The sequence below is a fragment of the Arctopsyche grandis genome, chromosome 2, assembly GCF_051622035.1.
Source record: "Arctopsyche grandis isolate Sample6627 chromosome 2, ASM5162203v2, whole genome shotgun sequence".
NCBI lineage: Eukaryota > Metazoa > Arthropoda > Insecta > Trichoptera > Hydropsychidae > Arctopsyche > Arctopsyche grandis.
The window spans coordinates 2075788-2092019 of NC_135356.1; the positions used below are offsets into that span (position 1 = coordinate 2075788).

At 35.9% G+C, this 16232-nt stretch overlaps 1 protein-coding gene across 3 annotated transcripts; it reads left to right on the forward strand.

The window, feature by feature from the left end:
• Positions 1-2275: 2275 nt before the first annotated feature.
• On the forward strand, positions 2276-14656 carry LOC143922936 (uncharacterized). 3 transcript variants are annotated; one of them, XM_077446357.1, is made up of 10 exons: positions 2276-2400; positions 5160-5196; positions 8996-9398; positions 10509-10781; positions 10888-11067; positions 11170-11457; positions 11535-11665; positions 12209-12333; positions 12414-12546; positions 13577-14269. In XM_077446357.1, exons 1-9 carry the CDS (start codon positions 2369-2371, stop codon positions 12496-12498), a joined length of 1554 nt encoding a protein of 517 aa, XP_077302483.1. In that variant the 5' UTR covers positions 2276-2368; the 3' UTR covers positions 12499-12546; positions 13577-14269. The 3 variants fall into 3 exon arrangements, with proteins under 3 accessions (XP_077302483.1, XP_077302482.1, XP_077302484.1); XM_077446358.1 differs by adding an exon at positions 5270-5309 and having other exon boundaries at positions 2303-2400; positions 12414-14269; XM_077446356.1 differs by having other exon boundaries at positions 12414-14656.
• The last annotated feature ends 1576 nt before the right edge of the window (positions 14657-16232 follow it).

Genomic DNA, 16232 nt, shown 5'->3' on the forward strand with positions numbered 1-16232 from the left:
AAGAAATGTTGCTTTGACAAATTGGTGTATGGGGGATGAACGAATAAGACGACCGGCATGTTAATGCACGTGTTTTATTTATGACAGCTGAAGGCAGAGTGAGGTAGCTAACTCCGAACACAATCGAGTTGGTCCCCACTCGCAGGAAGGTGACCAAACTCTACCATGTCGTATAGCGAGCCGCCACAGGTGGATAAAAAAAAATCGTGCATCTGGTGAATCGGGCATTAACGTTAAAGTTAATCTCACTTAAAACAAATGTGTCAAGAATACCATTAGCAATCTTATATAAAATTAACAAATCAGAAACCCTTCTGCGCTGAGACAAACTTGCAATATGGAAAAAAGAAAGTCTGTCATTATAAGATGGTAACAGTTTTTAAGACCAGTCTTAAAACGATTCTGGATTGTCTCTAAATGCTCAATGTGAGTTTGGTAATAGGGAGACCATATGATTGAGGCAAACTCCATATTACTACGAACCAAACTGTAATAGAGTAGAATCAGAGTATGGGGATTCTTAAAGGGCTTCGCAACTCGGCAAATAACTAAATAAATAAATAAATAGCTTCAACGGGACACGGTCGAGTGAACCACCTCCCTGTCCCAAGCAGTTCCATCGAGATCGGCACGCGAGACAGTAGAGATCACATCTCCTGCCCCCGTCTCTTCTACGCAATCTTCAACCGACGTGCAGTTTAAGCTTCAGTGGTAGCGACCACTCCTAAAAGCTAAATAAAAAAAAAGAAGCATCTACGCTAGAAGAAAGATCTCGTGACTTGTTCTTCAGCTAGTCTAGCTGCACTGCATTTAGACGACGAGCATCCAACCAGCAGAACTCAATGATACTACGAAATATCCCAGGTCAGTCCACGGTTTCCCTGGAAGGACAACTGCTATCTGGAACTTTTATTTTAGTTTTATGTGAAAAAAATTATTTTTTTCTCATATTATGTTTTGAAGGGGAGGCGCCAGAGAGGCCGTTTGAAAATCCTAGTTACAGCAATGTGTAACACATTATGATAACATAAGCCTTATAGATATAATCTTTCCTGTACTGGTGGAAATTTATGATTACCTTATAAAATAATTGTATTTTTCGTACCTTAAATAACTTATTCCACTTTAATAATAACCGGCACAATTATAAAGAAAATTGTTAAAAATAAACAATGTTTTGTTAAATGTTCTCTTTTTTTGACCATTGCAGTTGACAACCCTACTGAGAGGGCTGTAGCCACGCAGCCCATATAGACGTGCCGCCACTGGTAGGTGTGCAATGTTTCACACATTGCATACCTACCCATACAACATAGCGACTAATACCCGGCTCAGGCGTGGCTGTTGGTCTAATCCATCCTGCACGTGTAAAGGCACACTTACGCATGGAAATGGGTCCCGCGGAGAGACGGATCCAAGAAGGGGGTCGTAATCGCCCCCCCCCCCCCGCCCCCCATAGCAGGATTTCCAAATTCACCCAATTTACTGGATTTTTTGGATTCTATTCTGACTTCGGCAGTGGAGAATATTGGAGCGCACATGACGCACCACCACACCACAAGATTGACGTTTATTATGAACTAATGTTGTTATGTTATATGTTATATGGATCTACGTGACGAGCCAGAATGTTAAATTACAAAAATCGGAAGGCAAAGATCGAAAATTGAAAGATCTTAAGTCGAAAGATCAAAAAAAAGGGTGCATGGTAAACGGTACATACTCACTTAATTTGCGCGAGCAGGATACAACAGGAACAAGAGAAACAGGCTTTTTTCCCCGTATTCTGCGTGCGCACATTAAACAAGGCTGTATGACAAAAAGAGACATAATTTCACCGCATGCCACTGATATACATTATATATACATAGTACCGTTTACCATGCACCTTTTTTTTTTGATCTTTCGACTTAAGATCTTTCGATTTTCGATCTTTGCCTTCCGATATTTGCGTTTTCGGGCGTTTCACTTTCGTTCCCGTCAGGGAGACCGATTATAACTTATAACGTAACACATGTATAAATATAGCACAAGTTTGACTGGATGTTAATCACCCAGTAAATGCTGTGAGGCGACTTTGGCCTTTTATTTGGACCCACCCCTTCGCAACAGTATGACGGACTTTTCGGCTGCCAGATGTTCCGTTATAGAGATTTAAGTGACACAAAGCGGCCGATAATCACCGAATCCCGAAATTTACACATCAAAAGAAAATTGAACAGAATCAATGGTCGTATTTGATCCCCTTTTGGGAACGGAGAGAGGTGTAGATCGGGAGTGGGAGTAGGGTAGAGTAGGGTGGGAGGTGTAGTTCGTGCGACCCAGTGGCCAGTAGGCAGTTGCAACGCGACTGAATTGGGGCACGGTCATGCAGCCGAGACGTCACCGTGGCAATCACGGGTAAGCAACAGATCCACCCACCCACCCCCCCATTCCCAAGCCTCTCCGGTCGATGCGTCGCCCCCAGAGCCTCCCGGTGCCTGGGGCGAAGCCCCCAGCTGCCAGTTCCGGCCGTCATATTGCGAGCCGGCTCGCCCTCTGACCGCGCATAACCCCCTCGCGCGCCCAAATCAGCGCTCGCCGGCCCGCGATAATCACCCTTAATCCTATGACCCGAAGCGCGCATATCGCCTACATCGTTCCGTGCTAAACCGACTTGTAAATACTGACCGAGATGCTCGACTGTTATTCGTGTCAGATCTACGATATACCTTGATTTTGAACTACGAGTACGCCTTTTTTTGTTCATTTGCAAATGCGAAATTGCACGTTGTGCAATTTCGTGTTTTTAATGTATTTTTGCATTCAACTGGTGTGCTACCTCGCATGAATGTCTCTTTAGAAATCGATGAGAAAATTGTTCAATATTCCAAAAACGCAATCCAACGAAAAAATTGTACCTAATACATTCTGTTCATTCAATAAAAAAAAATCATCCTGGTTATAAGAGGGCGCATACAAAGACATTGAATCCGCGACATCCTAATTTCATTGCAGATGATTAGATCCAATTTATCTGTGATCATTGTGGTTATAAAATGGATATACATATGTAGCACAGGTCGTTTAAACTGTAATATATGAATTAACAAACATTCAAGACCCAGAATCCTTATTAAAACCTTGATATTTACACACTACTTGCAAGCAGGGCCAGCTCAAATATGCAGCAGAATGCGCCCCCCCCATTTATTTATTTATATATAATTGAAAAGCATTTGGCGTTCTTTGGACTTGAAGCATTTTATATTCAACTTCGTTTTTCTTTCTACTCTAAGTAACAATACTGGCTATAAAATATTATAATTTACGCGGAACGCAGGAAGTCAACTGTCGAATATCAACGATTCGAGAATAAAACTTGTCGAATGACAAGCTGTCGCCGGTACAAATGGTTACACGGAATTGTGTTTCAATAAAATATGCTAAAACGTGACTGATTTTAATAAAATATGCTGAAATATGCCGAGCCAAGAATTGGAGGTATTGAATATTAAATGAATTCAAATTTTTGCGTCATCAAAAGCCAAAAGTCATTTTATTGTTATGTATATCATGTGTACTGTATTATATTACATTGTAAACATTTTAGATTCAAAATAGAATAGATGGACAGATAGTTTCAAAATAGATTCTTTTGTATTTTTTTAAATATGTTCCACAATAACATGTTCCTTTTAGAAATTTTAGTTTATTAGTACTATTATAACATAAAACATTGCCTATTTTGAATGAAATTTTTTATTTAATTTTTTTTCTGAATACATTTTTCTTCAATTTGTAATTTTCTTTAAGTTTAACCAAGAATTAAAATCTCCCCCACCCCCTATCAGGACTACAATGCGATCTTCACCTCCCACCATCATTATAAACTAAAAAATATGTGTAATATTTATCTATTTAATTGTGGGTCATAATTTTTGATTATATTTTAATATTTTCAAACATACAATTCTACACAAAGGATCCTACCAATATCATTATCACCGGAAAAGTCGCTCAATAGTTCTGCAAAGAAGATCCAATCCACTTGTATAATGCTTCTTTAACAAAACTCGTTTGGTTTATAAAAGAAATAATCTAGAAACAAACTAATGATGCTACTGTATTATCAAAAGACCGCTTATGTACATATTGTGCATAAAAGGTTCATGGGGTTTAGACTATTTATGTTCATTGTTTGGAAAAGTATTAACTTGCATGGTTTGAATTTGTATACAGGTCTGGTTTTCATTGAAAAAGTTTAATTTTATATTTATTTTCTATACATATATACCAAGAAACCCCAATGAGCCTTCCTGGCTAATTACAAACATCGATTTTGCTAGAATAATTTTAACAGAGCAACATAGAGACATCTAACATTTTATTTTTTTTGTATATAAAGCGTCAAATTTCGAGTTGCTGAAAAACTCAAAACTTCGCCGAGACATTTATGGACAAATTTGCAGCATCTTTATACGAATCGGCGATAGTCAATATGCTGAGAACTTGAAAATTGCGAGAAATGGGTGAAGGTTGCCAATTTGTTGGAACCGTTTCATTGAAAATCGGATAAATTAGCAAACTCTGATCAACCTGACAAAGTCTGGCCAGCAGCAATCAGTGGCACTCGAACCTGTGACCATTATATTCGAAAGCATATATGCTAACCAGTCGATGCTGCTGTATATATGTACATATATCCAGCAGTATGGCTTAATGGTAGCGTGTATGTTTAGCACCAATTGATCAGTGGGTTTGATCCGCCATACTGCTGGTTAGATTTGGGGGTATTTGTGACTGCAAATCGATCGTTTCTTATCAGAGTTTGCCAATTTCATCTGATCATTGTTGAAACGGTTCCTCAAAATTGGCAAAAAATCATCTTTCCTGTTGTCACAAATCTTCTGTATTTGTTGTGTGTATAATTTGTAAAGATTATGTACAAAATCGAAATCCATAGATGTCTCAGTGGATTAATTGTTATTTTGTGCTCTTCAGCTTCTGGAAATACAGTGATTTATGTAATAATAAAATGCTGCATTGTTTGTAATTAATTAGGGTCTTCCTGTCAAGCCTTCCTGGTATATATCTATGTAACAATAAAATATTGCAACTGATTTTTCTTGGACTTTGTTGGGTTTCTTTATAATTAACTGTGTTTTTTCTATTTTCAGGCGATACAATGAACGACAGCAGTCGTATTCTTATACGGTAAGAGTTTTTATACATTTACTTGAAGGAAAAGTTTTATTTTAATGTTCACTTTTGGATTTCTCCTATACAGTTTTGAAAATCGTTTGACATTGGAGAAAGAGACTCGTTAGGTAAGGGCAGCTGGCAAAATACATATACGTACATAGGATTTATAATATTAAATTAATATATGTAAATAGGATTTTTGTTGTTTTCTTTTTGATTAAAATCCACCTAGTTTGATTGCTTTTTTTTATTATTATTCATAACACTTAAATTGTTTAAATTTGTTACTGATTTTCTACCACTAAAAATTTAAACCAGCTTGTAAGATTATATCCCTTTTTTTTTATTTTTCATTACACTTCCATCAATATTAAACTAATTCAATTCACAACATTCCATTTTGAAATGGCTTACGTTATGACCAAATGATCAGTATTTTAATACACATATAGCAATGATCGGAATAAACAGTGAAAGATCACTATTGAGTCAGTCGGATATTTGAATGAAAGAATCCGAATCATAAACTTTTTAAATACGCATCGAATGTGTAGGGTTTCCTAATTCTCAGTCGTCAATACCGAATGTTACAGATTTCGAATGTCGAAAAGTAGCCTATTCCTCGTGCTGGTCGGTATAATCGAGACTGCACGTGCTCGGAAATGGATTTACGCGTATATTATTATACAAATGAAACGACTTATATATAAAGTACTGATCATTTAAAGTCGTTTGAATTTATTATTTAAGACACATTTACATGTGTATTAGTTTTCCCGATAAATAATTAGTCTCCGCTACGGTCATATATCGAATTGATTTTCTGCTTTGAAGATATTTCACACCAGATTGGTGACTCTATTCCGATACAAAGATTGGTTATTTTTCCAGAATTTTCCATTGAATCGAGCGTAACGCTTATTTCCAAAGCAACTTAATCGAAAATGTGATTCCTCGTTTCTCGAAAACTAAAACATTTTTCCCGTGCTATATGCCTCCATATTTCTGCATCTATTTTGAATAATCGAAACATGAATTATTGAAATCAGTAACAGACTTAATATCCGGTTGAATCGTTTTTGCTTTTTAAATAAACCTAGATTTGAATTTGCTAATATGAAAATCCAGCCTGCATGAGTTTTCCATATCTTGTTTTTCAACTGTATAATCTTATATAAGGAACATTGAAAAACGACATTGATTTGCTAGTTGTAGTCATCATAATAAACGAGTTTGACATTGCACATTTATTTCACACAGCAAAACATACATATAATAAATAACATTACGTTTTATCACTAATTATTTACAAACAACAAGTATGACTGACTTGAATGACTTATGGTTTAACCCTTTTTATCCCAAGCTATTTTGCTACGTACTAGCGAAGAACGCCAAGGCATTTTTTTCGAAAATAAGGGTAGTCTTTATTTTATTATTTATCTCGGCTAATATTCAACTCTCGGTATAAAATTTTTTATGATGTCATCTCCATGATGTATAGTGTAATAAGTAATATATACATATTAGTGTTGTGCCCGATGAAATATCATCGCATTTGTAATGGCATATCAAGTTATTAAATAAAAAAAATTAAAAGAAATGTGTCAGCCCTGTGTTCGATCCGCACACGGTATTTAATTAATTAAATAAATTCTTTTCAATGCCCTGTCCACATCCAGACGTTGGCGACCTATTCGTCGATTATGGTTAAACGACAATTGGTGCAAGTCCAAAAGGTTCAACGACAAAATGTACCCGAAAATTAGTGCACTGACAAAATGTACCCGCGACAAAATGTTCACGAGACAAAATGTCCACGGAAATAATGTTCAATCGACAAAATGTTCAAAAATCCTAAATTTTTAATGGAAAAAGTAACTTTTTATTGAATTATATTTATCGATGTATATGGTACTTTTTATCGTATACATCGCGGATGTTATTAAATTAGTATAAATTACAGGTGTTCTCAACCGTACCAACATATTCTTATTTAAATTGAACAATTACATTTTAAGCGAATGTCATTGTGACTCATTGAATATCATTTTAAGATGTCATTGAATTAATTTAAATGTTAGGGGTTCTTAGCCGTATCCAATATTTACTTATTTAAATTGAAAAAAAAAACTTTCTAAGCGTATGAACTGCAGATTACATTGAATTAGTTTATATGGTAGGCAGTAAATTATTCATTTGAAATAAAGAAAATTTTGGAGACGGCTGAGAAGCCCTGCCATAAAAACTATTTCAATGTAATCTGCAGTTCATACGCTTAGAAAGTTTTTTTTTTTCAATTTAAATAAGTAAATATTGGATATGGTTGAGAACACCTGTCATTTATACAAATTTAATAACGCCCGAGATGTATACGATAAAAAGTACCAGTACAAGATACCATATACATCGATAAATATAATACAATAAAAAGTTACTTTTTCGACTAAAATAGGAAAATTTAGGATTTTTGAACATTTTGTCGCTTGAACATTATTTCCGTGGAAATTTTGTCGCGTGAACATTTTGTCGCGGGTACATTTTGTCGCGTGAACATTTTGTCGCGGGTACATTTTGTCAGTGCACTAATTTTCGGGTACATTTTGTTGTTGAACCTTTTGGACTTGTACCAATTGTCGCGTCCCCGTCGATTATATGTAGATATCTGCATCAGTCTTCAGTGGCTCGGAACAGTTCTTCGGCGCTCATATCGGTCCAGATTTACATGTTTCGAAGCCAAGACAACTTCTTCCTGCCAATCCATCTCCTAACTTCTATTTTCCCCATGGTTATTAAACAGAGAAATTCGTAGTTTGGACCCCGTATCATGTGTCCGAGGTACTCCATCTTTCTCCGCTCGATGACAGAAACACGTTCCTTGCCGCTTCCTATCAAGCCGACGACAATTTCATTTGATATTTTTTTGGTCCACGGAATCTTCAGCATACGCCTGTAGACTCACATCTCAAAAGCTTCGATGCGGCTGATCACCAACACTGACCAGACGTGGCTCTTCGCGAATCTCAAACGCGTACGAAGATTGAGATGCTTGTTCGTAAGCGTCGCCTTAATTTCGATAATTGAACCAAGATTGTTATTATATAATTGAACCAAGACTTGGATACCATTTTCTTTGAGTAGTTCTATTATTATATTTCAACTGGTACTTCATCCGAATCAGTTGCTTCCCTACTTTTCGCCTTTTAGATGGCTCTTTCAACTTCTGATGTCATGATACATAAGTGGTCTTCACATCATGATCTGTAGGTCTTCCGTCTTCTTCAACACATTGTTTCCATCTATATCTAACTCGTTGTTATCAGTTATTAGGTTGCTATCTCTGTCATTTAGACCCACATCTCAAAAGCTTTGATGCGGCTGATCATCCTGGTCTTCATAGTCCATGTAGTAACACTGTCTAGACGTAGCTATTTCGAATCTCAAACGGGAAAACAGGAACGGGAACGAGAATTGCATGCGTTATTGTGGCATTACAACGCATGCCAGGTTCAGCTAGTATATTATATATTTTATCACAGATTCAAAGTGTAAGGCTAGAATCTAATATATAATTTCGAAAGAGACTATTGTTGGTTCGTAAATCAGTGACGTCATCGAACAAATATTCAAGTAAATTTAATAAAATGTTTACCATTAGATTGGCCATGCTTAAGCGCTTCATATGACAAATACCGAGCGAAGCCGAGTGGGTAAATCACTAGTATAATATTCCACTGTATATAATGATGTGTATAATGAATTGATTGAAATAAAATGAGTATTTTATAGCTTTTAACTGATATTGTTTCAGTCGTCGTCGTCGTACCAAGGAAGCGGTGATCATCCGCAGCAGTCGGAGCGAGAGAAGCCGCACATACAGCCGCTGATACCGCCGCTGGTGATCGTGAATGATTACGATTCCAATACCCACCACTCGCCGCCGAGATCGCCAAACGGAGCGATGTCGTCGTCGCACGGACACGGCCACTCGTACAGCCACGGCCACTCGTACAATTACGGGCAGTCGCAGGGCTACAACCAGCCGTACGGACACGACCGTCCGTACAATCGCGTTTCTCACAGCCACCATCGCCGCCGCTACAACTGCAGCCCCGAAGGCAACCCGACCTATTCCACAGCCGACACTGCGTATCAGCACAATATACGAGAATCGGAGAGAGATAGAGACTTTAAATGTAGAGATAAGTATACAGGTAATACTGGGCTTGATTTGAAATTGACAAATTTCGCATATGCATTTTGATTACGTATAAATAATGCGCATTAATTTAATTGCATCTATGCGTTTTCTGTTTTGTTTTGTTTTTATTATATCTATTATTATCAAAAGTTCTATTTAGATTTATTTGGTTTCAACCTATTGCAAAATGAATACATTTTTAATAGTGGAGTATTTTTTTTATATACATTTTATTTAGGTTGTAGTGCGTAATGGACTTAACCATCATTAGTATATATATTTTTTTACAATATGTATTAAAAAGTGTATTATATGTATACTATGTTGTACATGAAAAGATTCATAATGTTGCGAATATGGCTTTTCTTTTCATATAGAATTAATTAGCGCTCGCATATAATAATATATTGACTTAATTATGCAAAACGGGTGAGTTATATTTTGAATAGTGTGAATTTTTATTTTTGTTTTACTTTAATCTAAAAGCGTGTGGGAGAAAGTGGAATTTCAAAGAGTCTCTCGAAGATATGTTTGCGACGAATTCTCCAATTTTCTGGACATGTGGCAAGATTTAGTAAAAGACTATAGTTTTGAACAGCTTGTTGTGGTTGGTGCTGTAGAGGGGAAGAGAGGAAAAGGAAGATCTCCTATACCTTTATAATTGACTGATCAGATCAGGTCAACTCTTAGCTGTTCTGTCGTCAATGCCTTAGTTTCTAGAGAAGATTGGAGAAGAGTCGTTAACCACAATCCAGCTTTTGAAGGTGACAATCCTCTGTATCGAGGGACGGACTATAAAGAGAGAAATAAAATCTCTTTATTTCATATTAGGTATACCAGAAAAGTCTTTAGTATTTTCAAAAATAAGATTAATTTTAATGTAAACATCTAGTTTTTTTGTAATATATGTATATACATAAGCGATGTTGCGATTAATGCATCTTGCAGATGTGTAATAAATATGCGAACGAAAGGGTTGAAATTCGAGATATATGTACTCGAGAATATGCGATAGAAAGCGAATGTGTGCGATTTGTATTTGAAATCGTTGATTTTGAAATACAAAGATCTTTGGACGTGTCTAATGACGGCTATGTACATACATATTAATATGTAATTACAGATAGAGCACCTATAGAAACAAAAGAGGAAGTCGAGAAAGATCGCAGCACTCACGATAGGTGTGAACGCGGCACCGATGGCAGGAAACGGAGTAGTAAAATGGCCAAAAGGACCTGGAATCCGAGCGGGATAAACGGCGACTGGTCCGAACACATTAGCTCTTCGGGAAAGAAATATTATTACAATTGCGTCAGCGAGGTGTCACAGTGGGAGAAACCGAAAGAGTGGCACGACCGAAGGAGCAGTCGATACAGTTATTCATCGTCGAGAAGCGGTCGGTATTGATATACTTGTCGAGAGTAAATCTCGCTCTGACGTCTTGACAACAATAATGATTATAATAATAACGTGTTTTTGAAACGACGGCTGTTGAATTTCAGGTCATGAGAGGCACGAGCCTCGTCCTGAACGAGAATCAGACAGGAGCGAGAGGACCGAGAGGACGAGTCACAAACGCACTAGTAACACGACCCATTCGAGTTCCCAGTGGAGAAACAATAGGCCTGAATATGAAGAACCGAGACCTAGAGCGTCTTCGACCGTTGTGCACGAAACCAACGGTAGTGGTATCGTTTAATCACACTTAAATAAAGTCAACCGTCTTTGAATTTGAACCCGTTTGAAATGTTTTCTTAAGTTATTATTTTTTATTTTTTTTACAGAAGAACAGTGTGCGCACAACGTCAATGAATCTCATAGTAGAAATACGCCATTACCACCAGAAAGTAAATATTCTAGAAGTGAGTACGATCCGAGAAATTACCCACATGCAACCGCTTTACCGAGGGTCATCTCTCATTCAGCGTCAAATGGATCGTCCACCGCCTCCATGGTAACTCCACCGCCTCCGCCGACGGAAATACACCATTTTAAAAGTCCCCCTACTCCGACACACTCTGAAAATCATGTAGAACATACCGTAGTAATCGAAACGCCCATTCGAAGGAAATGTAAGGGTTTCGGTTCAAATTCACTGTAATATATTGTGCTTATACATGAAGTTGTAATGCTTATTGGCAATTTTTAGACGAATACGGAACATATGGATCCGTTTGCTCAATACCGGGGCCGTCACTTACATCTTCGTTATCCCATTACGTGCGTAATGATTTAGTTGATCACGTCACCGATTGGCCCGCTGAAGTCTTAGAGAAACAGGTGATTTTATGATTATATTATATTGTTGGTCGCAGTTTGGTTGATGAATATTAAGAAATTTATTTACACCCATGGTATAATGATTGGTTCAATGATTTGAATATTATTTTTAATTAATATATTTATTAACACTATGGTGGCCGCTGACTCATATTTGTATCGCGTATAACGCTTACTGGCCGCTGATACATAAATGATTCACGACTGCGCGAACTGTTTCAGTCCGCTGATATATTTTCGTATCACGTTTTCGTCGATCGTTTGTGTCAAAAATATATTCGCGCAGTCGTGAATCATGAACGTATCAGTCAGTGGCCAGTAAGCGTTGTGCAAATCAACATGATACAAATATGAGTCAGCGGCCACTATAGTGTTAATAATCTTGAATGTGTGTCAAATTTATATGAAAATTTTAATCCTGACTATTTCTGTCCTAGTATTTGATTTAATTCGATTGTACGAAATTGTCGGAGAATCATTTAATATTGCCTCTTAGTCTCATTGACTGATAGATTAGTGTATTTGTTTTTGTAAATTTTCTAGGCTCAGCGTTTCTGCGACGACGGAACCAATTTGGGGAAACAAATCACGCGGGTTTCAGCGGAATTGAAATGTGCACGCTCGATAGTCAGGGAAAGGGAAATACAAGCCACTTTACAAGAACAAAAGTATTCATTTTTTTACCTTGCCGTACTCTCACTCAATGTGCCTTATACTACGTACCTAATGGTCGTCGTTTTTGTTTCAGAATAATGTATTTGCGTCAGCAAATCATTGAATTAGAAGAATCTATGTCGCAGAATTCAATCATGTGCGACGATTTATGTCATTAAGATTTCGAATCACTTCTGTTCACAACTGTGCAAAGACTTTTTTCAATTGTGAGCGGTTGATATTGTTGACTAGTTTATTGAACATTTATATTTTTTATAGAAGAGGATATGTATTTTCAATCTTTCCTTTCAAGGGAAGTGAAAGGAATTTATTTAATTATTATTTTAATCCATTGATCAAACTCGTTGTGTTTGACCACTCGGCTGTAATATTGTGCATAATTTTTTTGGATGTGGCTATTTGCAGCTACTGTAACTACGAATAATCGACTATTTGCAACTGCTGTAACTATGAATAGTTGATTATTTTGCAGCTACCTGTAACTGGATAATCAGATATTTCTAAATAAACATTTGCAACTGCTGTAACTATGAATAATTGACTATTGTGCAGTTACCTGTAACTGCGAATAATCGTCTATCTGCAACTACTGTAATTATGAATAATTGCCTATTTGCAGCTACTGTAACTTCGAATAATCATCTATTTGCAATTACTGTAACTATGAATAATTGACTATTTTGCAGCTACCTGTAACTGCGAATAATCGGCTATTTGCACCTAATGTAATTACGAATTGCCTATTTGCAGCTACCGTATATCCTTATTTCAATACCTGACAATCCTTTTCAAAAACTGTAAACACATACTAATGATCTTTTTACGGCGATTTCGAAAGAGAGAAACTTTCTCTCCAGTGACCACAAAAGGGTTAAACAACGTAATAAAAGTTGGCTATTGACATAAAGGATATATGAAAGGCTACAAATAGCCAATTATTCGTAGTTACAGTAGCTGCAAATCGCCACATCCTAATTTTTTCCGCCGACTAGAAGTTGTGTCTATTTTTTTTTAATTTATTAATAATTTATTTAACCACTTGCCATAATAATAACCACTTAAATAGTGTGCACATTATATATACACCGTCCCTCGCTTAACACGGCACTCGTTTTACACGATTTCGTTATAAAACGGTCTCTGTTTTATCGGAAAATTATATATTTTTATTTTGCATAAAGTGCTGGTCTTACAGTTATCTGCGGCAGTGCGAATTTCATAAAAAATTATGTTTAGATACGTATCTACACCTCCCGTTGATCAAGAAAAGGGTACACACTCAGTTACACATCTTTTTTTGATGAACAAGAAGAAGAACTGTCGGCTTATTGTTGCATTGTCAATATTTCTTCTGTTGAACTGAAACTTACACTAGAGAAAACAATATTGATTTGATTATGCATCAGCACGTTTCTGTAGTTTGGAACATTAGAATGTTTACGTTCTTGCCGACTGATACGACATCATCATTAATTCAGTCACCGGATCATCAAGGAATCATCAATGCATTCAAGGCAAAGTATATCAAACATGAGGTGATGGCTTGGATGACTTGGCCGTCAATGAATTGCTGGAAGAACGAGAGCTAAATGATGAAGAGTTGGTCGATATGACTCAATCGGTTCCGAGTGGCAATGAATGCTCTGATTACATTTCGACGATATATCCAAAAACTACTAAAGATGGAATGCAAACAGCAAAAACCACCGGATTTGAATCGTAGCTTGCAGTTTCAACGAGAAATTCGACAGTGCGTAGACAAGCCGAGTTGACCGATTTCTTAGTATGGCCGATTGAAAACAACGAAAGTGAAATTGAAATCAGTACTGATGAACATAGCATGCAGCCAAAACATAAAATAAAATTAATACTTTTCAGCGAGAGTTTGTTTTTTATAAGTTTCAATAAATATATGAATATAAATCATTGATTATGTGTATTTTCTTTGATTTGTAAAAACCCTATTCCTGTCTTTTCTATACATTTGTAAGACTCGCTTTACACAATTTCTATCAACACGACGATCTTAGTGGAATCTATCTTCCGTGTCAAACGAGGGACGAGTGTATATGTACATATTTACATATGTGTGTGTGTGTGTGTGTGTGTGTGTGTATGTTATATTACGGTAGGCAACATTTTCCGTATTGAATATGGGGATGAATTTATGTATATAAAGGAATGAATATAATACGAGACTGATGTCTTACGTATGGACTGTTACTTTTGGCACGATTCAAAAATAATAGATCTCATATATTGCAATAATCTGGATGGTTTCAGAGACTACATAATACATATACTGTGATAAGAACTGATTTTCATTTTTTTTTTTTTATTTAATTTATGTATTGATATATTAATATATTAACTCATTATGGACCGCACAAATTTTCCGAAAACTGTATGTTGTTCGCAAAGTAACAGTAAAAAAATAATAAGTTTTGTAAATTAATCATAGCTCCTAAACCTCTAATAATTAAATTGAAAATTGGAATAGAGCTTCTTTATATTATAATAGTTGTCTTCGTCCGTATGAATGATCAGATTGGTATTTCTCAAACTGTGGCGATTGTTGTATTCAATTTTGTATTTCGATATATATATATACAGTGGCGGTTCGTGGATAAGATATCTGGGGGTGCTGCAGTTGATTAAAAATTAAAATAAATGTTTATTTGGATTATATTTTACTATTAACATCAAAATTAAACATTATATATATTTTATTTCATTAAAAAATTGATTCTTCTGTCTTTTTTCCTTTTCCTTGATAAAAGGTCTATCGCCTATTCGTTAAATTTTTCACTGTTCATAATCATTTTTTTTTCAATTGACAGCATAGACAAAGCCGTCAATCTTTCCTGAAACATTGTGTTTCCTATATATATATATATCTTTATTCTATTTATTGATGAAAAACACCGTTCTGGCTCTGAGGTAGTTGAAGTTGTAAGCAGAATTTGAATAAGTTTTGTTATTTCCACACGAAATTTACATAAATTGATTGCAAAAATAAGTTTTAAAAATATTAATAAATCATTAATACTATGCATTTCTTTCCTTGAGTAAAACAATTCTAATTCAGTTTGAAGTTTTTCTTTATCTAGCATTGGATATGATTCAATGGTTAGTAGTAGATCTTCCATTGATATTTTATTTCAGTACTTTTCAAAATTTTCTTTATTAAATAATTTCACAGTTATTAATCGATTAGAAAAAGTATATTTCTCTTTTATATCCTTAATAATAACATCGCACATATTTTTGGCTTCTTGAGACTGAGATGAAGACAATTCGCTGAAATAATCTCGTATTTGTATAATGGCATTAGTAAAGCATTTTGAATAAAAGTTTTCTTTAATTCAAAATGCATCGATATTACTAGATTGCATTTGGTTGTAAATAATTTCTACATGCGGTATTAATTTGTGAAAAAGTTCTAACCAAAATAAAAAATTGTCATCATTTAATGTATTCAGTAAATTGGTAGAATCTGTTATTGTTTTATCGGCATTTTCTGAAAAAGATTTAAGGTCTTGAAAATATTGCCTCAACTTCTCTTGATTTTGATACACTTAAATAACAGTTGGAGCCATGATTCTGTTTCGAAAATAGGTGCAAATATCGCTTTTAAAAAAATTAGTTTGCCAAATAAATTAGAAGAAATAAAACTGTTACAGTGAGGTTTAGAAGGAAGAGTAGAAATGTAGAAAGTGTAAGAGGTGTAGAAGGAATGAGGAAAAGTGAGAGGTGTCGGGCGCGCACATACGACGCAAAATAGTCTCGTAGAGCCGGGAGTGGCAGTACGAGACCAAGCTTCTAGCGCGAGCTCCCTCCCCGCGCCCCTCCTTCGCCCACTCGGCATATTCCAACGAAAACCGTACTGCAC